Source organism: Hirundo rustica, chromosome 13 (genome assembly GCF_015227805.2).
Source record: "Hirundo rustica isolate bHirRus1 chromosome 13, bHirRus1.pri.v3, whole genome shotgun sequence".
NCBI classification, from domain to species: Eukaryota; Metazoa; Chordata; class Aves; order Passeriformes; family Hirundinidae; genus Hirundo; species Hirundo rustica.
Window position 1 is genome coordinate 18,431,540 of NC_053462.1, and position 24,643 is coordinate 18,456,182.

At 43.5% G+C, this 24,643-nt stretch overlaps 2 protein-coding genes across 10 annotated transcripts in view; both read right to left on the minus strand.

Annotated features, from left to right (window-relative positions):
• MEGF11 (multiple EGF like domains 11) overlaps positions 1–11,323 on the minus strand; it is a 261,527-nt gene extending 250,204 nt beyond the window's left edge. For 7 of the 9 annotated variants that reach the window (XR_009208315.1, XR_009208314.1, XM_058422421.1 and 4 more), the window contains exon 1: positions 7,784–7,903. The gene's annotated coding sequence lies outside the window, so the exon portion shown is untranslated. Of the gene's footprint in view, positions 1–7,783; positions 7,904–7,999; positions 8,098–8,878; positions 9,032–11,277 lie in introns of those variants that run through there. The other 2 variants (XM_040077847.2, XM_040077843.1) reach the window with 2 other exon arrangements.
• A 10,964-nt stretch (positions 11,324–22,287) lies between these two features.
• Positions 22,288–24,350, minus strand: LOC120758968 (flagellar attachment zone protein 1-like). The gene is made up of 4 exons (XM_058422387.1): positions 24,274–24,350; positions 23,371–24,219; positions 23,159–23,222; positions 22,288–22,391 (listed from the first exon to the last, which is right to left on the minus strand). Exons 1-2 carry the CDS (start codon positions 24,348–24,350, stop codon positions 23,556–23,558), a joined length of 741 nt encoding a protein of 246 aa, XP_058278370.1. The 3' UTR covers positions 22,288–22,391; positions 23,159–23,222; positions 23,371–23,555.
• Between the last annotated feature and the right edge of the window lie 293 nt (positions 24,351–24,643).

The window sequence follows — 24,643 nt, forward strand, 5'->3', positions numbered from 1 at the left end:
CATCAGTGTTAGATGCTGGACACTATTCAGTGCAGCAGCATCTCTCTTTCTGTCAAGCAAATTATTTATTTCTCTTTCTGTCAAGCAAAAGGCTTTTGCACACCATACACAGATCTGATTCCTCACTTCACATTCTCAACTCAGTGATTTCTGAGTGAGCTTTAATCTGTTGCTGAATTTTATTTAGTTGCCTCTTTGTCCCTTCTTGTTTATTTTCCCAATTGTGTTTCTTTTTCTCGCTTTTTTCTATATATAAGTGACTTTTTATGTCCTTCCTACCCACACACCTCTGCCTGCCAAGCTATTTCCCATTGCCTTTCTGTTTAACATCGTTTGTCCCTTATTCAGAGTTCCCACGTTTTTTGCATCTTACAGATCAGAGCAAGAGGAACAAGCTCAGTTTCCAGGCTGGGCTCAGATCATCCACAAACAATCCCACGGAACATATTTTGAGAAATAAATTTCACTTACATCTTCATGAGCCAGAGTGGTACAATATAAATCAAAATAGAGTAAGAAAAATAAAACTTCTCCAGATTCCTGTGGATTGGAATGGATGTAGCACCTGCCTCAACTGTTAAGAACACCTACTCCATTCCCTCATTTGCTACCTTCTGACCACAAGCAGCAGATGGTATTTTGTCATTGCACAGACCTCAGTTCTCATAAATCACAATTTCTGCCCTGCAGAATTCATAACCCAGTGCTGGGTAACAAGTGGATGGGTCCTCTCCTGCAACAGGCACTGCAAACGAGTCTCCTTCCATGTGCAGCTCACAAATCTTTCTCTATATTTGACCACCAGTGTTTAACAGACATGAGTATTTTGTAAATATAATTCACCACTCTTGTCATTTTGGTTACATTCCCAGCAGCCCTCCCTGCACAGACTCCATCTAATCAATCCTCAATTACTATTAACACATCCTACAGGCGACTGATGTCTTCCCTGTCCAACACATAAATACATAATTTAGGACACTATAATGGCACTAAAGGATCCAACCCAAAAGGACTTCCTGAGGTAAATGACACTCACCACCACCAAAGAAAACTGACTTGTTGGAGTATTTAATCTTCAAGTATTTTGCAGTGTTCTGGCAAAGTTATTACCAGTAGTTTTAGTCAGTGACTGCAGACACTTTGCTCCGCAAAACAAGTTCTACGTAACTCAGTGCAATGACATTTCCAGCTGAAGGATTCCCTCAATTAGTCAGGGTTACATCCAAAAATCATCATCCAGGGAAAAACAGCAAAACCTACTTGCTACATGCTCAGCTCTGTCATTCTGTAACACTACAGCTATCAAAACTCATCATAGCTAAACTGATGATCAGAGTTACAAATTATAATTTTCAAATTTGTTCATTCCTTCATTTACTGTAAAGTTTTTAATCTGTCTTTACAAGTAAAATGAAAACTAGGCATTATTATGAAAGGATGGGATCCATCTCACCAAATTAAAGTAGAGAAGTTGGATGCCTGGCCTGGTCTGGGCAGGAGAAGCAGACTGCCAAAGACTACCTAGACCTCCATGGAAGAAAGGGGCAGGTGTCACATCCAGAAGGCAACTCATCCTAAAGGTGACATCCCCTGCCAAAACAAACCTCCAAAAGCCCAATTCTTTGCAAATAAATACAGACATAGAACTCCTCTCTCCCTGGAGTTCCAGGGCATCACTGGTCAGACGGTGTTTGGAGAAAACATTGCACAAGAACACAAAGAATTACATTTTCTGATGCTTGAATTGTGTCTATAAAATAACTGGCTGGTCCTGTTTGGTTGATAAAATGCCTATGTGGAATATGCAGGGAAATTGGAAGAGGAGAAGAGGTGAAGAGCATTGCTACATCAGACATTCTTCCTCAGTTTGAGGAACAGTGTTATGACTTCAATGGTTTTGATTTACCATACCCATTTTAATGCACAGAAGTTAATAGAAGTTCAAATTAATCAGCCAGCACTTCTTTAAAATTATATTTACAGCTTGTGCATTTAAATGAAGGCAAACAAAAGTAAAATTTATGCTATAATAAAGTATCATTGTTTTAATTCTTTAATAGAATTAAGCTGGCTGTGGCAAGTAGATAAAAGCCCTTTGAATAGTGAAACATTGCCACAGTTTGTCTTGTCAAGGCTCCTACTTCTAAGAATATTTATGGTTTTCCTGTTCCTCAAGAACCATAAATGACACAGCAGGTCAGCAAGACAGCTCCCATCTCGGTCTGGACATTTCCATCCAGAACTAGAGGATAATTCAGTCTCCATCCCCAGGAAACCCCAGCCTCTCTCTTTCCACTGCTAACAAAGGGCTAAGGCTGGACTTCCTCCTGAGAAACAAATTCCATACCTTGTGCTAACCCCACGGCTTGGCCCGGGCTGTGGAATGGAAATGAAAGCAGCACTTCCTGGTGCATTCAGAGAGCAGGAATCAGCCCCAGGACACGGGGCCAGGGGCACCTTTCTGGAGTGACTGCCTGTCAGACTGCCTGCCATCGCAGTAGACTGTGACGCACCACTCCTGTGACACGCTGAGTGTCAGAGAAGTCACGTCCCAGTGTCCTGTGCTGTGCCAACTGCGTGTTGGCTGCTAAATGACTTTACGTTCTTCTTTATTTTTCTGCAGAGCTTATTTTAGAAAGGTTGTATATCAATCTGGAAAGTGCTGTGAACATGATGTTATCATAATGGTACCATATGCCAGTTGACTACTTACAAATCATCCATGCTTCCCTCACTTGGTAGATTTTAAAAGCATGATAAAGAACTTGATTCTCCTCATGCTTACACTGGATTTATATCAGTGCACCTCCATGTTTTATACCGGTAAAAAAAAATATTTCTATCAAAACCTCGACAAAGCTTTAAAGGCTCTTAAAACAGCAATGTCCAAACAATAGTTTTTACTGTTCAAGTAATTGTCTCAAAACCAGATGTGAGTGTTAAAGACTCAAACATAAAAGAGTAGGATATGCTCCCAAAACACCTTATCCATCCCCACAATCTAGAGAAAATAGGTTACATCCTTTAACTAAAGAGCTTTAAAGCTGTTAATTTACCCTCCTGGTTTGGCCCCTTTAGGAGGCCACTGTGCATTCCAATACTCCACCTGATCATTTCTCTATAGTTTTTTCCTACTATCTGTGTTTCAGAGAAATCAGATTCTCATGTGTTCACAACACTCCATAAACCTTGCAAAAAATTATGTTCTGTAAGGCTTGTGATAAAGTGGGAGGCAAGCAAAAGTCTAGATCTTAACAAGAAATCCAAGATAAAAGGCTAAGCAAAACTTCAGCTGCATATCTGAGCATAGGAGAACCTGGCCCTATTTCCACCCATATCTACCAGTAAAACATCAAAAGAATAAAAACCAAAACAAACCAAGCAAAAAAACCCCAACACAAACTTGTTCACAAATTCCTCACTTGGACAACATTTCAGCTGTCATATTCTGGCAAGTTTTATGGTGCTTTTTTGACCCTTTTAAATATTTTTCAGAGTGACTAATAGCCCTTATAAAATGTTTTTGATGAAAAAAAACTTGAAAATGAACCATGTGAAGTTAGTGCACAGAACTATTTTCACTCAGCTACTCTCTCTTACTCCTCCTCCAGGCAGAGCACATGTTTAGCAGTGAATCTCATTTCAGCCTCGTGCCTATTAATTCTTTCATTCACTAGCCTTTGTTCTCAGGCTGGTACCAGGAGAAAATCTCAGTGCCAGTTCTTACTGCAAAGGGAAAAGTGAGCCCTGAAGTTCTGCTCTTGTTTGCAGTCTGGTGTGAGTTGGGCAAGCTCTCCATTCCTGCTGCATTTCTGTGAGCGGGCTAAGTGGTGACCTTCATCTTGTACCTCTCTGCCTCACTGGGAAAGAGGATTTCATACAAATTTCAGTAGCTCCCCTTTAGAGCAGCAGCCAGACTAGAGAATCTGCCTGGAGGGCTGAGCTCCACTGGTCAGATACAAGTGTTTGTAAACACACTCATCCTGGAGAATTCTGCACTTGTTTTTGGTCATCTTGACCAAACGCTTCAGAGTCTCTGGGCTGCAGCCCACTCTCACAGCTACCGAGTCTGATCTTCACAGCGGGGTGGGATATTGTCTCTTCATGAGTTTGGTACTTTATCTGTAATTCATAAGGTAAGGGTTACACTCTACAAACTCTTAAACAAAATTCCTCCTCTGTACCTGCACACATCGATTGTACATCACCCACAGGATTCACAGAGAAGTATCATACGGCTGAATTCTTCTGGCAATCTCAAACAGATTCTGTCTGGGATTTGTCTCCTCTGAGAGTGGCTCTTTTAATTTTCTACAAGCTTTTTCATGTCTCACTCTTAGCATACAGAACTTCCCCACTGAGGTTTCAGTCAATTTTGTGCAAAGGAATGTATGGGTTGCTCTGGCAGCATGGTCAGTCTGCAGGACATAGAACAATGAGGGGGAATTTGTTTTATCTTTTTCATTAACATCTGAACAAGCCTTTCTGGGGACAAATCATTTATTCCCAATAGTAATTGTAACTATTTCTTTGATGCAGGATTTTACATATTAGCCATTTTTCGTAATATGTGAGATAGTCAGGGCAGGACGCCGGAGCTTCACAGGAATCCCGAGTTCTGTTTGAAACACATAAGGAAAACCAAGATATCTGCATTGGGCACCAGATCCAAGGCATGTCTCCCAGGACAACAGAATTCTGGGGGAGCAGCCACTGGAGACCAGGCAGATACCCTGGGAAATATAAGGAGATTGTGACATCTGAATCCTACAGGCATCTACAGGGTGATCTTAAGTCCATCACCATCTCTGAAGAAACTTCCAGAGACTTTGGGTTTGAATTAGCAGCAGATTCTGCCTCTTGCAGCCTCACAGGTCCTTTGCATGGACAGGCAAAGCAGAGGGGCAGTGGAAGTCCCAGCACTCCTCTGCAAGATGCAGCCAGAACAGACACATTTGGATAAGACGGCAATACGACAATAAATGTGAAAAACAGGTAATTCAGACCCAAAAGGGACCGACAGATGATGGTTTGGGTGAGCCCACCACACTCCATGAACCTGGGAGTACACAAAGGCCAATGGCAAGCACAGATGCTACAACAAGAAAAAGGTAAAAACCAGTGCAGGCACCACGCTCCACACTCCCCAGTGCCTGCAGCCCCCACATTTTGAGAAGAAGACTTATGGCTTTTATATAAAGTAACTGTGAACTCTGTAAAGTCTCCATTTAAATTCCCGACCCAGAGATTTGCACAGCAGTACTGCAAAAAGTAGTAATTACACAGAAGCTTTTTAATATGCAATGGTATGCAGCGCTTCCCTTTTTAAGCTGAACAACCAAAGTAGTATCATAAATATTATATTTAAATAGTAGCCCAAACCACATGGTTTTGAAAACAATAACGGAGCGCATGCTTTGCAGGAACGCAGAATTAGAAATGATTTCACATACAAGGATAAAAGGTTTGCAAGAATTGTGATCACGCTAGAGAGAAATAGTTTATGCAGGCTGTACTCGAAGGTATTTTCACAGTTCCAATATAATTAACTGTTTTCAGTGATTTATAGTTTTGCCGTATGCATTTGCTTAAATATTAATTCTGGTGCCTGGTGTTTAAAGCACGATGGATTGTTCAAAGTGAAAACGGCTGAGCGCCCCATTCACAGTAAATATGAGACTTCTAAACAGGGACTGTTGGCTTCTGTTTGATTCTTTGGACAATTAATTTACCTTTAATTTAAAAAAAAAAAAAAAGAGAGAGATCAAATTAGGATTTTCTCATAAGTCAAAAGCTGGAACAACAAAATGCAGCCTAATATTGTGCATTTGACATCAGCCAATTTGGGTTTTTTTAACTAAAATGATAGAATTTTACTAAGTAGGTGACTGGGAGTGACTGGAAATACAGACAACACTGAGACCCTGTTTTGAAAAACAGATCATGGCTACACGATCATTTTCAATGTTTCATATGTTGAAACACTTTCACCAAAAACTTTTGCAATTCTGTAACAATACTCAGATATCAAAAAGAAGCGGCAATAAAACTGAACTCAAAGAGTTTGGACACTGAAGAAGCCCCCGAAGGTTGTTACTGAGAAATAGGAACTCATGCACTTGCCTTGAAACTGATCTTGCAAACATATTTTACACATGCTTCTTGGCATTTATTAACCTCATCAAAGACAATTTCAGGTGTCCCACACCAACTTTAAGAGACTCCAGAGCAGGGCCCACAAATAAAAACTTGTTCATAAACAAGTAAAAGCTCTGCGAAAGAGTAGGTAAAATCCAACCCTGTGATGAGGCTGTTCAGTCGGTTTGGTCACCTTTATTTATAACCAAGGCAATACACCTGAAAGAATCCATCCAGCAGGCACTACTCTGAGAAGGAAAATTTATGGGATTTAATTACCAAGCAGACATGTCAGGAAGGTCCAAACAGCAAGAGGGACAGCAAAGCTCTGGATGGACTCTAGGAGATGTGTAAGCACGGAAAGGATTCTGACTTGGACTTGGATATCCCAGGAAAAATCTTCTCAGAATTCCTTAGCCCAGTGATGTGAAACTGAGACATAACGTCCAGTCACCTAACTTGAGATTTCTATTACAAAAATACAGGACTGAACATGACTGGGGGCGGGATCTCCCCTGTCTGCCAGGTCATGGAAGGCAGACAGGCTGCTCCATTCGAGCTAATCTATGTGTTACATACTTCTGTTCTAAGTCAGGGGATAAAAAAGACACGAACTGTAGCGCTCCTTTTAGTTAACTCCGGACTTTCTTTCTGCAGAGGGGGAGGACGGGCTAAGCCCAGCGTGCAGTGATCACAGGGGCTGGAGATTTAAATAGCAAGGAGCCATGGCTGCCTTGGTTTCCCAGCTATTGATGCTCTGCCCACCTCTCTGGATCAATCAGGTACCCCGTGCTTGCACCGAGTAAGCGGCATCGAATTAACACAGCCACCAGAACCGTGTGCTGTCCCCATGACCTCAGCTGAGCGCTGGATTTGGGAGCTGATGTCCCGACACTCCCAAACTTCTCTCTTTGTTAGGAACCATCTGGCAGCGTGGCCAGAATCCTGCCTAGGCAAAAGGAGGCAATGTTTGGCAGCAGCGAGTAGCACCAGTGAGAGTGAGATTCCACCCCCTTCCCAGGCTCTAGAAACGCAGGTGTCGCTTACACACTGCATCCTACAACTTCTCCCTACCCCAAAAACCTTCTCCCACCAGGAGCCCCGGCAGGTACAGACAAGGGAAGCCGCTACAATCCGAGCAGCCCGGCGCCAGCCCGAGCCCGCTCGCCCGCGCAGCGCAGCGGCCCGAGGACGGGGACACGCGGGGACACGCGGGGACACGAGGGGACCAAATCCGTCTCCGGCAACCAGAAGAAAGTTCGTGCCGATACAACACCCCAGTAAACCACACGGGGGGGAAGAAGCGGCTTCCGAGAGAAGCGCTGATAGGGAAGAGTCCTAATAAAGCCGTAAGATCTCACACGTCTCCTAGCTCAGCACTTCCAAAAGCACCAACGAGAAGGCAAAGATTGAGGGAAGGGACTGGAGAGAGACTGCCTCCCCCCGGCTCGTCCTGGTGCCCGGGCAGCTCCCGGAGGGGCAGGGCAGCGGCTTGGTCGCTGGGAGCCGGGGGTGCAGAGGATGCTCCGTGCCCTGCAGCAGCGCCAGGAACAAACGGGGAGTGGGGGGCCGCAGCTGCGGGCATGGGGCTCCGGTGCCGCGTCCCCGGCAGCGCCCAGCGCTTGTCCCGACTCGCACCTACCTCGGCGGGACCCGGGGGCGGCTCCGAGGGGCTGCGGCGAGAGGCGGCGGCGGGAGGCGGCGAGCGGAGCCCGGGCAGCCTCGGCAGAGCCGGGGCCGCTGGCACCGGGGCACCGCGCCGGTGCCGCTGCCCAGGACGGGCGGGCGATGCTGCTGCGGGGGACTCCGGGCGCCTCTTTGGCTCTGTTAGGAAAGTTACCGCGGCCACACGACCCACCTTAAACCCGCCTCCCCGCAGGACCCGGGGGAGGGGGAAGGAAGAGGAGGGCGGGAGGAGACGGGGGTGGGGGCTCGGAGCCGTTCTTTTCCCGGCGCAGAACCAAGTCACAGCAGCATCTCTCGGGCAGTCGCTCCGGGATGCAGGGCTGGGCGCACCGGCGCATCCCCGGCTCTCGCAGGCGCTGGGCTGAGGCCGCGCTCCGCTCCCCTCCCCCTGGATTCTCGCTTTGACGTGCGGTACCAGCTTCAGAGCGCAGAAACTTTCCCGTTTCCTGCGGCGCTGACGCTGATTTTTGGCTTATTCGTTTGGTGATGGCTGGTTTGGCATCTCGTTATTTATTTAACCGTTTGTTGTTTCGGGGAAGGGGGACTAGTCCCGATGTCTGGGGGTTTGTGTATGTGTTTGGGTTTTTTCTTTTTTTCTCTGCCCGATTCAATTAAAATACATTCAATAGGCTAGAAGGACAAAGAATCAGACCGCCACCCCGGCATCCCAGGGTTGCCGCCCGAACATGTGGGAATGAGGAAGCAAACTATAGCCGAGGCAGAAACACTTGGTGGCTCAGCAGATGCAGGAGATGGGGGGAAGCACGGTTCCCTGCCTCCTGCAGCCGAAACACCACGATCTCCCGAGCAGAGACCCCTCAGACTCCGCGGATGTGCTTACAGGGAGATCGTGCAAACTTCTGGAGCCATTTCAAGGTGCCGGGTTTGCGAGTAGTGGCACGCACGCCGCCGGAGGAGCGGGCACACACGGGCAGGCACACGCAGCTCGCAGCGCCTAAAGCAGCCCCTGCACGGGGAGACGCTGCCTCGAGCTGACACCAAGCGAGGTTCATGGGGATGCTAATGGGGAAAAGCGCCGTGCAAAATTTACCTCTTCTCTAGCATCCTCTACCGTCCAGAGCATCTGCCCTTGCACTGTCACATCCACTGCATCGCTGCTGCTTTCGGGTGGCTCAGCGCCGCTGCGTGCGCAGAGAGGCACCAGCCAAGGAACGAATCGCACCCCACGGTTGTCATTTTCGTCCTGAAAGATGTACCAGAAGTTACAAATGCATAATGATTAAAATCATTAGACCAAAAGGCTTATGACAGGTGATTTGAACAGCTGCACTAACTTAGCTCTTAGCCAGAAATCTTATGCTTGCACAGGCTTTTCAAGATGAGACGCTCTACTTGTGTTATGTACTATTAGTGATTATATTCTAATTAGAATAACAGCCTTGGCTGTGATCCCGCTTTTTGAACATCTCAGTGTGTAAGAAACACAAGATCGAGTCCCTTTCTGATAACAGACCAAAATGATGAACAGAACTTTTTTTTTTTTTTTTTTGTCACCGTAGCCACACGATGAATCCCCACATTGTACAGTATTTCATGTCCACGTGAGGCTGCCAAAATCCTTTGTCCTGCACTGTGTTTCCTGGTCACGTGCCAGTCCATGACTGCAGGTGATGGCAATGTTTCAAAAAGGACATAGTTTGGGCCAGGATTGGTACATTGGCTCCGTAAGGGACTCACTGCAACCTCACAGCCTCCCAAAAAACCTCCTTCCCTTCAGCACCAGGTTCCCGGCCTTGCCTTGCCTTGCCTTGCTGTGCTGGTTTGCAGCATTCCCAAGACCTTGCAGCAGCCCTCTGAGCCAGCAGCATAGGGCAGTGGAGAATCCCTGGGTGCTGGAGCAGCTGCTGGAGAGATTCCTCCTTCCCCACCTCTTTTTCGGGCCCAGTTCTGCTCCCTCCCTGGCTCCACAAGTCATTTTTCTTCATTACCCATGGCTAAGGCAACCTAAGCAGTTTCTGCAGCAGTACTGGTGCCTGAGGTGAATTCCTCACTACCTTTCTCCACCTGTTTTAAATTATTTTTCACCAAAATCCTAATGGTGAATATCAATAATAAATTAGCAATAGTGTTTATTTATTAAATTATTTTCAATATTTAATACAATTCAATAGATCAAATTTGAACTTGATTTATTGAATAAATAAAGATAATTAGATTTTGTTGTTTGCCTAAGAATATTAAAAACCACCAGTTGCTCTAGACTGATGGCATTGTTTAGAACTCAGTTTTGTCAACAGTTTCCATTTGGGGAACTATTCAGCATCTTTGATTTTCCTTTTTAAACGGTAAGAAATGCAAAGAGACTAAACCAGACTGCTTAAAATGAATTAGGTGAGCCTGCTGCGACAATTTTTTTTTTTCCTTTGCCTTTCAGTGTTCTCTGTAAAACTTTCAAAAGAAGTGGCCTGTCAAACCATGAGTGCCCTGGACACCAATGAAACCCAAGACATTACATTCAGCTGTATGACTTCTGACAGATATTTGAGGCACAGCATTCAGCCCCACTCTTCTGGCTCATATAAAATCCCATCCAGCTCAGTAATTTCCCATGGAAAGTTCTGGCATTCTCTGCACTATGGTTGTCTGCTCGCAGGGGCGTAGATGTCAGTAAATGCCAATGAGTGTGGCTATGGATGTTTCTCCATTTGAGGGTGACTACTGGAATGCTCATTTCTTCTTGGTGTCTATTTAAATGCAAACCCCTTCTAAAAGACATTCAGTCCAAACAGCACTAGATTGCAGCACACTGGTTCTAGTTCAGTGCTTCTGTTTTTAAAATGTGTAGTTTACAAAAAAAAAAAAAAGATATAAAAAGACAGTTTGGCTTCTTTCATATTATTGTTGACTCAATGAGTCTAGACTAGAGTTATAACTCTGTAAACTCCAGCTGAATCTTCAAGCTTAGCCAGATTCTTTCATAAATCAGAATGAGTTGCTGAAATTCTGAAGGACAAAATAGCTCTCAGTTATGAGTGCACAGCTTCAGTTTGGTGAAATTATATCTGGTTATCCCCAAGAAACCTGAGCACCAACATGAAAATGAGAAAATAATTGGGGAAAAAAAAAAAAAAAGAAAAAAAAAAAAAAAAAAAAAAAAAAAAAAAAGGAAAAAAAAAAAAAAAAGCAGGAGTGTATTACAAGAGTGACTCTGCACAGAAAACTGCTTAATAATTCTGCTGATAAAGTGTGAGCCAGAGAATTCATTTCCCTCTCCCAGAGCCCAGCTGGGGTGACAGGAGTTTAAAGAAGAGCAGCTCTTTCATAAAGGTGAGCAGGTATGCCCTTCACACAGACAACAGGAGCTGGAAAACACTGAATTCACAGTGAGCGTTGCTGTTGACTTTCCGGGAGGCAGAATTTTACCCCTTGAAAAGATCTGCTGAGTAAAAACAGCCACTTGTACACGTTTTCTCTTCAAAGTCCACTCACCTTTCAAGAGTGTTTTGCTGCTTTCATTTGCTTGCTTCTACATGTCCAATTCAAAACTAGTTCCACTCCACTTTTTCATTTTCCATATGTTCTTTTTGCTTAAAGGGGAAGTTGGGTCTCAGAAGACAATAGCAAACTGAATCCTGCTAGTGTTTGTAAAAGCACAAGTTATCAACACTGGAAAATTATTATACTGTTAATATTAAAGCCCAAGAAATTAAATATGCATCATTTGTGTCTGCATGAACAATTACTATTGAAAACAATGCTCGAAAAAGAAAAAACAAAGCTTTTCAGACATAACATGAATTTTAACTTGTTTTTTTTTAGAAAACCAATCAGGGTTTTAGTTTATGCATCATTCTGTTCCCCACAATAATACTCTGTCTGTGCAATCAGTGATGATAAATGGTACATAATTGTAAACTTGATATTGGTTTTCAATATTGAATTCATCATCCTGTCCTCTTAACACATATTAAATACTTTAAAGAATTTATGTATTTGCTTGATTTATCTGAGATTTTTTTCCCCACTATGTAAAATTTATTAGTTTTCTAGTTTTTGAGGAACTAAGAGTAGACAACATCATTAATAACACTGAATAATAGTGTTGGCCTCATTTATGCCTGACTCCCTTCCACCCATACAAAGTGTCCAAATCAAATACAAACATATCAGTTGTAGGCAGTATAGAAAATACAGTCTGAACTAGAGCCAGTTCTGTACAGGTTTTGTTTGACTTTCCCAATCCATACCTGATCTCTCCAAATAAGGATAGCAAGAATCACGTTAATTTATCTTTTCCCACATGATGGACCCATTACAAATATGAAGATTCACTCAAATTTTCCCAGTGCTCTTAAAGAACGAGTAATGAAAATATGATCAGAAAACATTAATCCTGCATTACTGTAGCAAAATATACAGGAATTGTTCATCTAATTCAGACACTAAGCATTTAGGGCCTGGTTCAATCACGTCAATTGTTTTCTTTTCATTAACACAGCTTTTAGGTCTGCTCCCCAATCCTAATAAAAAGGACACTCAAAATGAGTTAAGAACTGGCCAGTGACCGAGTGGTTTGTGTAAATCTTGACCTATAGGAAGTCGAACTCCGCTCTTAATCCTGTGTGTATGACCATCATTCTTAGTGTCTGCTATTTCTCTTAATCGTGGTTTCTGCACTGCTCCAGGGCATGACTTTATTTTCTGCTTAGTACGATGTAAATTTAAAAATAAACAAAGGATTTGGTGAGGCTGAAGCAAATAATAATGCAATGATTCAAATGAAGACATAGCCTTCATTCAGCTGAACTGTAGCTGGTTATTTCAGGGAGGAGTTTGATCCGCTAACAAAAAAACCCACAGAAATTCAGTTGTACACAGCTATTACTCATTTTTTTATAAAGGAAACTCCCACAAAAGGGATGAGTGGAACTCTGTGCTGCAGGATGGCTGTGACAGCTTTGCTGTATGAACAGATCATCTCTTTGGTGGGATCACAATGGCCTGAGCATGTAGGAGAGTGCCATGGAACCCGTGGCTGGCTCTCAGGAGCTTCAGGGTGTGATTCTGTATGAAACAGGAGCCCAAGTACACCCTGGCATCCAGAATGACATTCTGCCTTTTTTTGGAGCACATCACCCTGGTTAAGTATCGGGGAATGATATCAAACTGGATTGATAATCACTCTGCAACACCTAAATTCTTATTAATGTTAATGAGACTAATGCGTATGAACTGAGAAGCAAAGAGACCCCTCCTGAAGAAAAAATAGGAAAAGCAGCATATATCATGCATATTTAACAGCAATGCCATATAGGTCAGACTGCAAGTGTTGGCTTTTTTAGTGCAAATTCCTATGTGGATAACTGCAAGACGAGAGTTTTTTTCTTTTATCCAGAAAATTCACACTGCAATTGAAGCAAGAAACCAATTGCTTCCAAGAATATCTTCACCTTCTGGTTCTGAGAGCAAAAGGAAAATTTACCTGCCGTGTTGCTGTCTCTACAGAACATCCCTCCTAGTCCTGCCTGAGGAGGAATCAAGGCTATGGGAGAAACCCAACCAATTCCCAACTTTCCAACACCAAACAGGCATTTACAGGTTGAACATTATCAGCTGTATTTGTGATTGAATCAATTGTTTGAATATTGCCCATCCCCCCAGTTTGCATCTGTTTGAACTTCTCTTTCACCTCCACCTAAACCCAAAGGCTGGAACAGTCATGAGCAAGCACAGGACAAAAAAGGGGCATAGACCCAGGAGCTAAAGAAGAATCCTGATTCTCTCCGTCTGCCTATACCAATGCAATGAGGTTTCCCAAAGTTCTGCTGCTTCACAAAGAAATCCAAACCTCAGGAAATTCCCATTTGGAGGAAGCTGACCAAACTTCCAAGTGATAGCAAACCAGAAATAGAAATAAGGACTGGAGCAGACCAAAGCTGGTGGTTGGTATTCTGGAAGAAATCTTATTTACAAATAAGATCTGAATGAATGTATCCTAAATATGCTGGGGCAAATTTATGATCAAGCTTAGCTGTTTTCTTCAAACACCTGTCTCCAGATAGACAATATTAAGGAGAGAATTTTAATCTGCAGGAAATGTAGTGTTACAGCAATTGGCGTTATTTGGACACATTGTGGAAGAATGCTGCTCAGCTATGCTTTTATCAAAAGAAATTTTGAGTTCACTGCTCTTGTAGTCAGCAAGGAATGGGTTTGGCTACAGACAGAGGAGAGAAGCTGAAAGAAGATGTGAATTTATCTTTAGGATCAATTTCTGCAGGAATTTTTACCCTGAAGTTTTAGGAATTAGTTGAATGCCAGCACTGAATATAAACATTCACTGCACTGAACCCCTTCTCTGCAAAAGCCAGAGTCCTCATTCCCAGTCCAAAACTCTGCCACTTGTGTGTCTCAGTGCTGTGGTCTCCTCCCTTCAGCTGCAATGGGCTCAGCATGAGACTTTTGGAAGAAGGATAATTTGAATTTTTATCTGCTCTGTAAATTTTGTTACTGCTTTTATTCATCACTGCAGTGATGAGCAGCCTGCAAAGCCAGTCCACCTGCACAATATGTTATCCTGTTGTGGTGAGATCTGAAGATGCACCTTAGAGTGATTGTAATGATCCTTGGACCGGAGCACACATTATTTTATGCCTCACCTTCCTCCCTGCAAAAGTGGAAACAGCATTCCACGTGCTGGATAATACTGACTTCTGCCCAGAAACTCTTTGTCTTGCGTATGCTTCAGAGATTAAAATGGGCATTTTGAAATTTTGGAATTCCTAGGAATTATGTCCACTGAAGTTTATGTGTAAAAGAAAACAAGGAAATTCTAGCAGAAATTCCTGAAAGTTGATTTCTGTTTTCAAAGAAAATCTAAGAAAACTTGGCTGCACGTATTTCTTTTCATTTTTATCCAGCTCCACAGTCATTCACAGAATTCTAAGTCAGGATCTAGCAGGAGTTGTACTCAAAATGACAGCCTGCCGTGATGCATTTATTTCTCTGGTTTGCCACTTTACAAGGGGAAAAAAACCCCCACATTTCTAAGATATTTTTGGTAACGTATGACTAAGTAGCAAAATTAAAACTAGGAAATTAATAACTACATGGCATTTCAATCCCATCAACTCTAATCAACATAAATCCATTCTAATTAAAACCTGCAAATCCTGAGGATACCAAAGAGATAGCCCTCTGTCATAGGGAGATGGCAGCAACAGGTACACTCCATACAAATGGAAAGGATGCAGATCTCTGAAAGAGGCAAAGATTAAGCTGTACTAGAAGTTATATTTTTAGGATACCACTAGACCCTAATAATCTCAAACTGGTGAAAAAAAAAAAAAAAAATAAAAACAAACCCACCTCATAAATTTCTCCTTTTAAAACTTAAGCACTATCACAATCTAAATGAAGGAGTGTACAGCTTTCAGGCTGAAAAGGGTCACTAAGTTTATCACACTCATTCCTACTGTTTTAGAATATGATTAGCCCTTGGTAATCCCTAATTGGCAAAAACAAACAAAAATTTTGTCCTTTAAAATTTAAAAAGCACTTTCACAAGCCAGACAGAAGATCTGAAGGAAATGAACAACCTCACAGCCTGCAAAAGGTTTATCACAATCATCAAACCAGAAATAGGACAGAGATGCAAAGCGTGTTCTGATCAGAATGATGAATAACACAGCAGTTTGAAGAGAATAATAGAAATTATGTAATTGCACCAGGGCCTTTGTTTCAAAGTCAAAACATCTCAACTCTTGAGTCTGTCTTTAGGACTTGATCAAAGGCCCATAAACTTTAACAAGATTCTTTGCACTGATTCCCTTGGGCCTTGCACGTGTCCTTTAGACAGCAGCTTTGTGCATCTTAAATCAGTTCAGGAAGCTCCTCATCTCTCCTGCAATCCATTCAATCTTGCACTCACAAGTGGCATCAGCTTTCAAATACACAACTACAGATGCCAAATCTACCTGATTCTGGTAACTTTTCATATTATACCAAGATCAATAGTTTCCCTCTCCTCTTATTTGTACTGTCAGGGGGAAAGGGGATCCAAAGTGAGCTTGGGTGTGTGTTATTTGTGCACATCCAGAGCAGCTACTACTGATACTTGGGGCTGTAAGGGGAGAAGCCATCTTCACCCAGCTCCAAATCAGCTCTTTTAAAGAAGGCCTCTTTTGTCTATTGGTGGTTTTTATCCCCAACTAGCAGAGATTAAACAAATGCATGAGTTTGGCAGGCAGTGGCTGTCACCCTGCCAATTAGCTCAGCAGGAAGCAAACAACCTGCTGACCTTCCTGGGCCAGCTCTCTCCAAGGCAAGCAAAAGGGGCTGTGCTCAGTAGCTCAGACTGTTGTTACCATCATATTCCGTCACAAACTTACCCTACATTCCCTGGGGTCACAGCAACAGTCCAGAGCCACAGGAGTGCAGAGCTGGAGGGAACCAAAGCCATCATTATGTCTGGTGGTTTCCAAACTTTATTTGTGAAATCATGAGTGTTGTCTTTATTCTGTTTGCAACAGCCACTGACACTGAGGGGGTCTGGGGTCTGTGCAGGAGTCCTGAGGGCTGACAGGGGTTTGCCAGATCAGAAAGCCTGGGAATCACTGCTTTTACTGCTGTGGCAAGGAACAAGTTACACCTGACTACTCTTAACATGTTTATATCACATGGTCTTACAAGTTGCCACACACTCTCTTTATAAGAACTGTGCCAGAATTTAATGCACTCATGTTGCTCAAGAATATTTAATGCTAACTGTAGTTTCCTTTTCAAAATTACAAGTTCTGGTATGGTTGGTTTTTGTTTGTTTTTTTCTTGCAATGACAAAAAAAAAAAAAATAGAACATCACATCTATAAAGGCTTAGACAGCATTATATTTAGAAAAGCAAGAATACAAAATCTATTATTTTTATCCATTCTAGCCTGTTGTGATGTCCAGTGGGGATAGTTTAGTAAAATATCTACTCCTTCTGTGTTTTCAGTGGGAGGCAACAGCAACAGCTGCCTTCTCTTTAGTGTGGCATGGTCTGGAATCAGGCTCCAGAGCTGCAGAAGGACTTTGGTGGATAATGAGGAAGGCAGCTTTGGTAAGGTTCCTCAGCTCTGAGCACACACCCTCTTCAGGTTAACTTTCATCTAAATCTCCCCTGCGTGTCATTCCATTGGATCAAATCAACAGGAGAAGATGAAAAGTAGGCTGAGATAAAAATGTGTTGGGACACAGAAAGATGCTTTAATAGATAAAAAGCTACAGTCTCTTTTAGAAAGGATTTTTCCACTTTGTATTCCTATTGTCTGAAATCAGGCCTGAATAAAAGAAGATGACTTGATAAAATATAGGCAAAAAAAAATCATACAAGGAAATAATGGAAATGCTGTTATGGATTTTTGTGAGTATAAATAGTTTCGGAAATGAAACTGTCAAGCCCAGCATCTGAAATGCTGTAGAAATAAAGTCACTTTAATGGTCAGCCTGCTGCAACCACATAAACATTCCCTAGTTCCTTTCACAGCCCAGCATCTTGTGAATTTTTTTTTAATCTGACACACGGGGAGACGTTAGTTGGAGACTGAAGGAGACAGAATCTAAAAGAGAAGAAGAAATGGATCAAGAGAAGATAAGGAACAGAAATCATCAACAGGAGATATTAAATTCCAAAAATGAAACTTGAAGGGATGGGACATTCTAGAAGGGAAAAGAAAGGAAGGGTGGTGAGATAAGCTGGAAAATAACATGAACTCAATTTTAGGCAAAAATATTAGACAGAAATAATCTGAGACTGCCCCTCCTCTTCTTCCATGCTTCTGAGAGCATGGGCTGCCATATCTGTAAGAGCATTCCTGGCACCTGACTGGAAATCCAGAACAGTTCTGTCCCACAGCTGGGGCTGCTCCTTGGCTTTCCTGTTGCAGCAGCAGGAAACCTTTCCCTTACCTGCAGCTGCACCAGCTCGTCCAACGTGGGGGACACGCGCTCACCCTGGTGCCGTGCACTGCCTCCACACACTGCATTCTGCGATGAGCACCTGGAGAAAGAGTAGAAAATACCTAAAATAAGCATCAATGTAAAAAACCCAGGCAGTCTCTCACTAAGTTAAATGAGCATTTTGGTATTTGATTGGCATTCTAATGTCCTTCACCTCCCCAGAAAGTTCCACATCTTAGCAGCTGCCACAAGTTCAAAGTTTAATTACTTCCTCTGGAAATATTTTTGTATCTTGTTTTTCTTTAGTTTTATTACCCATTAGACTACTTCCTCATTATAACAGCAGCTCAGTCTCTTTCAGAAAGTTATAAAACATATAAAACCTGCCCAATATCTTATCATCATATAGCAGAATTAAATCTCCTGGGTGATGAACCAAGGGTGATGAACCAAGAGAATGGATCTTTGGCTCAAGCCCTGGCTGAGCCTCTGAGTTGCCATGTGACCCCAGGCAAAGAATCTGATCTTCTTTAATTGAAGCAGTTATAAATTTGGTTAAAGAAGCAAGACCTTTCTGAAAAGCATCAGCCTTTGACCTCAGCTTACAGGAGTAAATGCACGTCCAAAGTCTGCATGACGCAACATTTTTTTTCAATTATCTATCCCTAGAAGCTCTGTGGTTGCTCACATCACTTTGTATTATCAGCATAATAAGGAACTACAGTATTTAGTGAGGCAGTGACAAGCTGCACTTTGGTGGTTCTATCAAGTGTTTGGGACCTAGAGGAGAGTTTTTGACCACCTGACTTACTTCAGTTAGACTGGTGGGTGAGAGCAGTGGAGAGGAAGGAGCCTCACGTGCAGATCCTGCTGCCAGGAAAGCAAGTGAAGAATAAAGGTGTAATTTAGCTTGCAGGAGCTCAGCCTAAGTAGAAAATAAACATCAGTTACTGTTTTTTGTTCCCACAGCTGATGATCAGATCCTTCCCATCTCTAGGACACAGAGAGGGATAACTGGAGTCCCCACTGGATGTCTCAGCTCTTAGCAAGGGCCAAAGACCTGAGCTTCTTTGACTCCAGATTAAACTCAGTACTCAGTATCACAACAAATTAGATTTTACCTCATTTGTAAAAGCAGCGGGCACATGGTGAGCACACTCTCACCTTGCCTCTCTCTAATGAACCACTTTAACCACATCAAGAAGGAATTTTGCATAATGACTGCAATATGAAGTCGTAAGGAACCATCCAGCATTTGTGATGGAAGCCTTGAGGACAATGACAAAGGCACCCATTAAGAAGACGTTCAGCAGCTGAGTGTCCCAGTAGAGTTGGGCAAATGCTGAAATCCATTTCCCTTGGATATTCATTTGAATTTTTAAATGCATTTCTTTGACTGTTCACATCTCTTTTGTGCTCACTTTCCATGAATAGCAAATGAGCTTTAATAAGGGGAATAATCATGAAAAACACATTTTAAGCTTGGACATTTGCCAAATGAAAACCTCCAATTGCACAATAAGTGGCTAGCAGTGCATATGTCATTTTATGACTTTTACATTCACTTAAAATATTCACCATTGGTCAGTTACCACACAGGGGCATCAAGAAAACCCAAATAACATCACTACATACAGAACTGGGCAGCAGAGGTTAAAGTATTATTAAGTACAATTAGGTATTCCTGAATTACCTGCTGGCTGAGACTTAGTTCTTGACAATAATTATGAAATAATGTATCTTGAAATCTTGTATTCTTTCCTTTGGATTTTTTTTTTTTTTTTTTTTTTTTTTTTTTTAAGAACAACCTGTTATTTACCCAACCCTGACAGGCAACATGATTTGCCAGAGGATAGAGCAGTTACGGGCATAAAATCTTTGCTCTAGGGCTTTTAGTAAGAAGAATTTAAGGCACCTAAGATGCACAGCTGCAGCCCAGAAAAGCAGTGTGATACATTTTCCTTTAGCTTCCTTTTATACATCATTGAGCTCTCAAGGAAAACCTCTTAGATCTCATTTGTAGAGCAAATCACAAGTGCAGAGTTCCCCATGAGTCAACCCCATTTAATTTCTGATGACAGGAGCCTAAGAGGGAATTAATCAGCTTCACCTAGAAGCTTCTTGTTATTTTGAGAGCAGGGGGGTAAAAAGTCACCCTTACTATTCTCTTTTCTATTTACTGGGGTATATACATAAACAAAGCTTAGAGCGTGATATCGTGCAGCACTGACCCCAGATGTGAGCGAGATGTATCACAGGGAGCACTCCCAATTTGGAAGTGGGTGGAAAATCTGACCTGTTGGGTTTTTCCACCTCTGACCACCATTATCCTCTGAACCCTGCAGGAGCTGCCCTGGAGGCCGAGACAACCCTGAGCATCATTTCAGTGCAAGGGCTCTCACCAAACCAAATGCATTTTGATGGCCAAAAGATTGATATGGTGGCCCTCTCCCTCGACACAAATTGTTTTCATATTTTCTAGCATAACAAATATAAGCACATTTTATGAAAGCAGAAATTCTGTATAATGTACCAAGCTATTATCAGCTGCAAACAACCTAAAGCTCCCTTTTAGATCAGATAAAGTGCAACATTCTAATTATCTCAGCATAAAGGCTTTTTTTCTTTTTAATAATATTTAGGGTCTCTCATCATTAAATACAGTGGGAAACCCTGGGATAAACTAAACCAAGGTACAGAAAATAAGCGAAACAAAATTGTACACAGCTTTGCATTCCTGTGCTGTAAACTTTTGAACTGCATCCATGGAAGAAAAGGGTGAGGGAGAGAAGATCAAATGCATGCTATAGTAAATATCAGGTATTGTGATAAATTGCTTTTATGCTTCCAGTAATTGTAAACATCGTGTAGTTTCATATTCCTGACATGCTTGAAGAGATCTGCAAGCCTTTTTTTATTATTTTATTTTATTATAGAGCAGCATCGCTTTCTAGTTTATTTTGTGGAGAAAATTGTCTCTTTATGCTATAAACAACTCCAAGCAGTTTGCGCACGGAAGCTGAAAGGTGGAATTTTAGCCCATTAGACACGGGCAGGGAAGCGAAAGTTCCGATTTCAACCCAAAATCGATTACAGAGCGTCCCCCAGCGGGAGTGCCCGGCACTGCAAGCGCAGAGGAATAAAGTGGATTTGACGAACTGAAATCCACGGAGAAAATTCGGAAACCCAAAAATGCATGAATACAAAATAATTTTCTTTTCGCTAAAATAAGAACATTAACATCCTCTTGGTAACGCTGTATAAGGGATTTTAAAGGATAAAGGAGATAATCATCAGTCAAAGTGCAATCCTAAGCAAAATAACAGTCTAATTATCATGAGATCTGACAAAAATAATTAAAGGAGAGGGACATAATTAATGCCAGTGGACACGGGATTACATTAAACATACATTGTTAAAATCACCTGATACCTTTCTTTTTTATGAGTGCAAGGAATGGCATATTAATCCTGAGGTCTTTCTAGATGTGGCTGCAATTTTTACAATACTTGCCTTTGACTGAGCCAGCAATCCAGGAGAAGGAATCTCCAAGAGAAGAGAGCATTTATCCAGTTTAGGATGAATTAGAAGGAGATGCTGAATTGCCAATTGCTCCACAATTGCTTTAAGGATGGGAGAACCAACTTCAAAAATATTCTATGAGATAATCATATCTTGCACCCTGTACCTCAGCGACAGAGTACTCAGAGGGGGAAAAAAATACATATATATATATATAAAGGATAAAAAGGCCTTTTTCAAATGGAAAGATACAATTTCCATTGATTCCACAACTGTGTGGATCCCAGATTTATCTTCTGCCTCTTGGTTGTGGCATTTGTCAGATGAGTCAGGCTTGGGAAACTTGAGCCAAGTGTTGGTATTCTCCAGTGATCTCAAATTTCTTTGCCCAAACACTTCTGTCAAAAGGTAACACTGAAATTCTGTCCTGCATCTCCTGACAGGTTTCTCCAGGCAGGGAGAGCTCCAGAGAGGCTCCCACTTCCCATCCCAGGCAGACACAAAGATGGGATTGAACTTTAAAGACTTCTATTGACTATATAAAATAAAAGATTCTCTAGCACTCACTGGTGTTATCCATGGGAGCACTGGACAAAGTGAGGAATACTCCATAAAAAAAATACTTGTACTGATGTCTTTGTATTTTACCATGTTTTTTTTCTTTACAAAGTACTTTATGGAGTGAAGCTGTATGAAGCAATGTACATCCCTGTAGTTCTGCAGGCAGACTGCACTCCATCTTTATTCTTCAACATTTGGTAAGATCTTCTAATATTGATACACCAACATTTTTGCAACTTTTATTTTAAAACAATTAAACAGGCATGTTATCCTGTTAGTTTTGGCTGTCCTTGCACAAACTTCTTGCCCTGTGTAAAGACAATTACCAGATCAACATGAAAGTTCACCTCAGATCTCACAGGGACAAACTCAGCTGTCAGTTAAAGTGTCAAGAGTTCTCTTTGGCTCTGGTGACTCCAGCTTGGCCTTTTGCAACCAGTTGAGGTTTCTTCCAAGAGAGGATGGAAGTGGGGAAACTCAAGAATGATAAAACTGTTCAGACTAGGATGTTATAAATACATGTGCAGCTACTCAACAGCATCAGCGGGGCGTGAACTTGGCTCAAAGGTCTTCCATTTTCCTCTGTGAAACAGTGCACAAATGAGAGGAGTGATCTCAGCTACTTTTATTTAATTAACCTTCATTTTAGTACAGTCACTGAATGTCACTGAGTAAGCACACTGGTCTGTGTTCCTCACTGCGTCAGCAATCAGCATCTGCCACATTTCAAACTCAATTAAATGTCTTTTTCCCCCAAGTGTTGTGTTTTTCTTACCCTTTCTATCAGCATGGGTTACTTCATCTTTGTTCCTGCTGAACAAGAGCTCCATCATTTTGGTCTCCATTTCCCTTTTCTTCTCACATCCTGCTTACATAATACATCTGAAATCATCCTGACGCCCAAAGCCAAGTCTACACTTTGGTCGTCTCTCACTAAGTTATAACACCTCCTCCTCCTCAGATGTTTGAGAACTTGGCTTCTGCAAATCAGCTTCTTACAGATGGTGCTTCCATTTACTGGCACAAATTGGTTACTTAGAAGTATTAGTCACTGGAGATACACATTTTATAAAACATGTGAAAAATAAGAAGTAGAATAAACAGGAACATACAGTGACATACTGCCTTGGCTCTTTACAAGCATTTTTTTTCCCTCCTAAGGACAAACACTACACAGCTCTCACCATGTATTTATGTTCGAGTGAAGCTATGGAGTGGGCAGGTATTATTTGAGAAAGTATGAATGCTTTTCTAAGAGTCAAAACAATCATCCCCAAAATTCCACACTTGCAACATTACAGACACAGAGCAGTGACTCAGACTCGGACACACTGCTTTGGACTCCTGACCTTCCACTGCTTTTCTGCTTCGTCTTGGACTAGACTTCATCTGCCAGTGCCTTTATCTTCCCCTCTGTAAATGTGAAGGATAATATTGGTGAATACTGTAAAATTAGGTGTCAATAGGGTTTGCCTGTTCTCCGCAGGCACGCTTGCCCCGATCCCCACCTCCCGGAGGGCTCTGGCATGTGATCACACAAAATCAGGGGTAAGGAACGGACCTGGAATTTCTCCTGGATGATGCCGTGAAAGACCATGGAGATTCACACAACTGCATCCCTCAATTTACGGGAATCCGCCCTCTGCGCTCACCCAGCCACACAAACCTGGGCTCCCTCAGGGCTTGCACTGGTCGGGCTCCCCCTCAGCCCGCTCCCGCACGCCCTTCAGGGCCGCCCTGCTTCCCTCAGCCGGCCGGTTCCCTCAGCTCGTCCCCGCTGTCCCTCAGCTCCAGTTCCAGCTCCCTCAGCTCGTCCCCGCTGTCCTTCAACTCCAGTTCCAGCTCCCTCAGCTCCCCCGCGCTGTCCTTCAACTCCAGTTCCAGCTCCCTCAGCTCGTCCCCGCTGTCCCTCAGCTCCAGTTCCAGCTCCCTCAGCTCGTCCCCGCTGTCCTTCAACTCCAGTTCCAGCTCCCTCAGCTCCAGCTCCCTCAGCTCGTCCCCGCTGTCCCTCAGCTCCAGTTCCAGCTCCCTCAGCTCGTCCCCGCTGTCCCTCAGCTCCAGTTCCAGCTCCCTCAGCTCGTCCCCGCTGTCCCTCAGCTCCAGTTCCAGCTCCCTCAGCTCGTCCCCGCTGTCCTTCAACTCCAGTTCCAGCTCCCTCAGCTCGTTCCCTCTGTCCCTCAGCTCCAGTTCCAGCTCCCTCAGCTCCAGCTCCCTCAGCTCGTCCCCGCTGTCCCTCAGCTCCAGTTCCAGCTCCCTCAGCTCGTTCCCTCTGTCCCTCAGCTCCAGCTCCCTCAGTTCGTTCCCGCTGTCCCTCAGTTTCAGTTCCAGCTCCCTCTCCTCGCCTCCGCTGTTCCTCAGCTCCAGCTCCCTCAGCTCGTTCCCGTCTGCCCTCAGCTCCAGTTCCAGCTCCCTCAGCTCGTTCCCGTCTGTCCCTCAGCCCGTTCCCGTCTGTACCTCAGCCCACCGCGTTCCCGTCAGCTCGTTCCCGTCCGGTCCCCTCATCTCTCGTTGCCTCAGTTCGTCCCCGCCTGGGTCCCTCATCCCGCCCCCGATTCCCTCAGGTCGAGTCCCCTCAGCTCGTCCCCATCCTGTTTCCCCAGCTCGTCCCCGCCGGGTCCCCTCAGCTCGTCCCCATCCTGTTTCCTCAGCTCGTCCCCGCCCGCTCTCTTCCCGCCCCTCGGCTGCGGCCGTTCTCCGCGCTGTGACCCCGCGCCCCGCCCCGCGCAGGCGCCCCGGCAGTCGCGGCCTCGGGGCCGCTGGTCCCCGCCGCTCCCCGCCATTCCCGGCCGGTGCCCGCCGCCCCGATGCTCCGCACGGAGAAGGTGCTGCAGCTG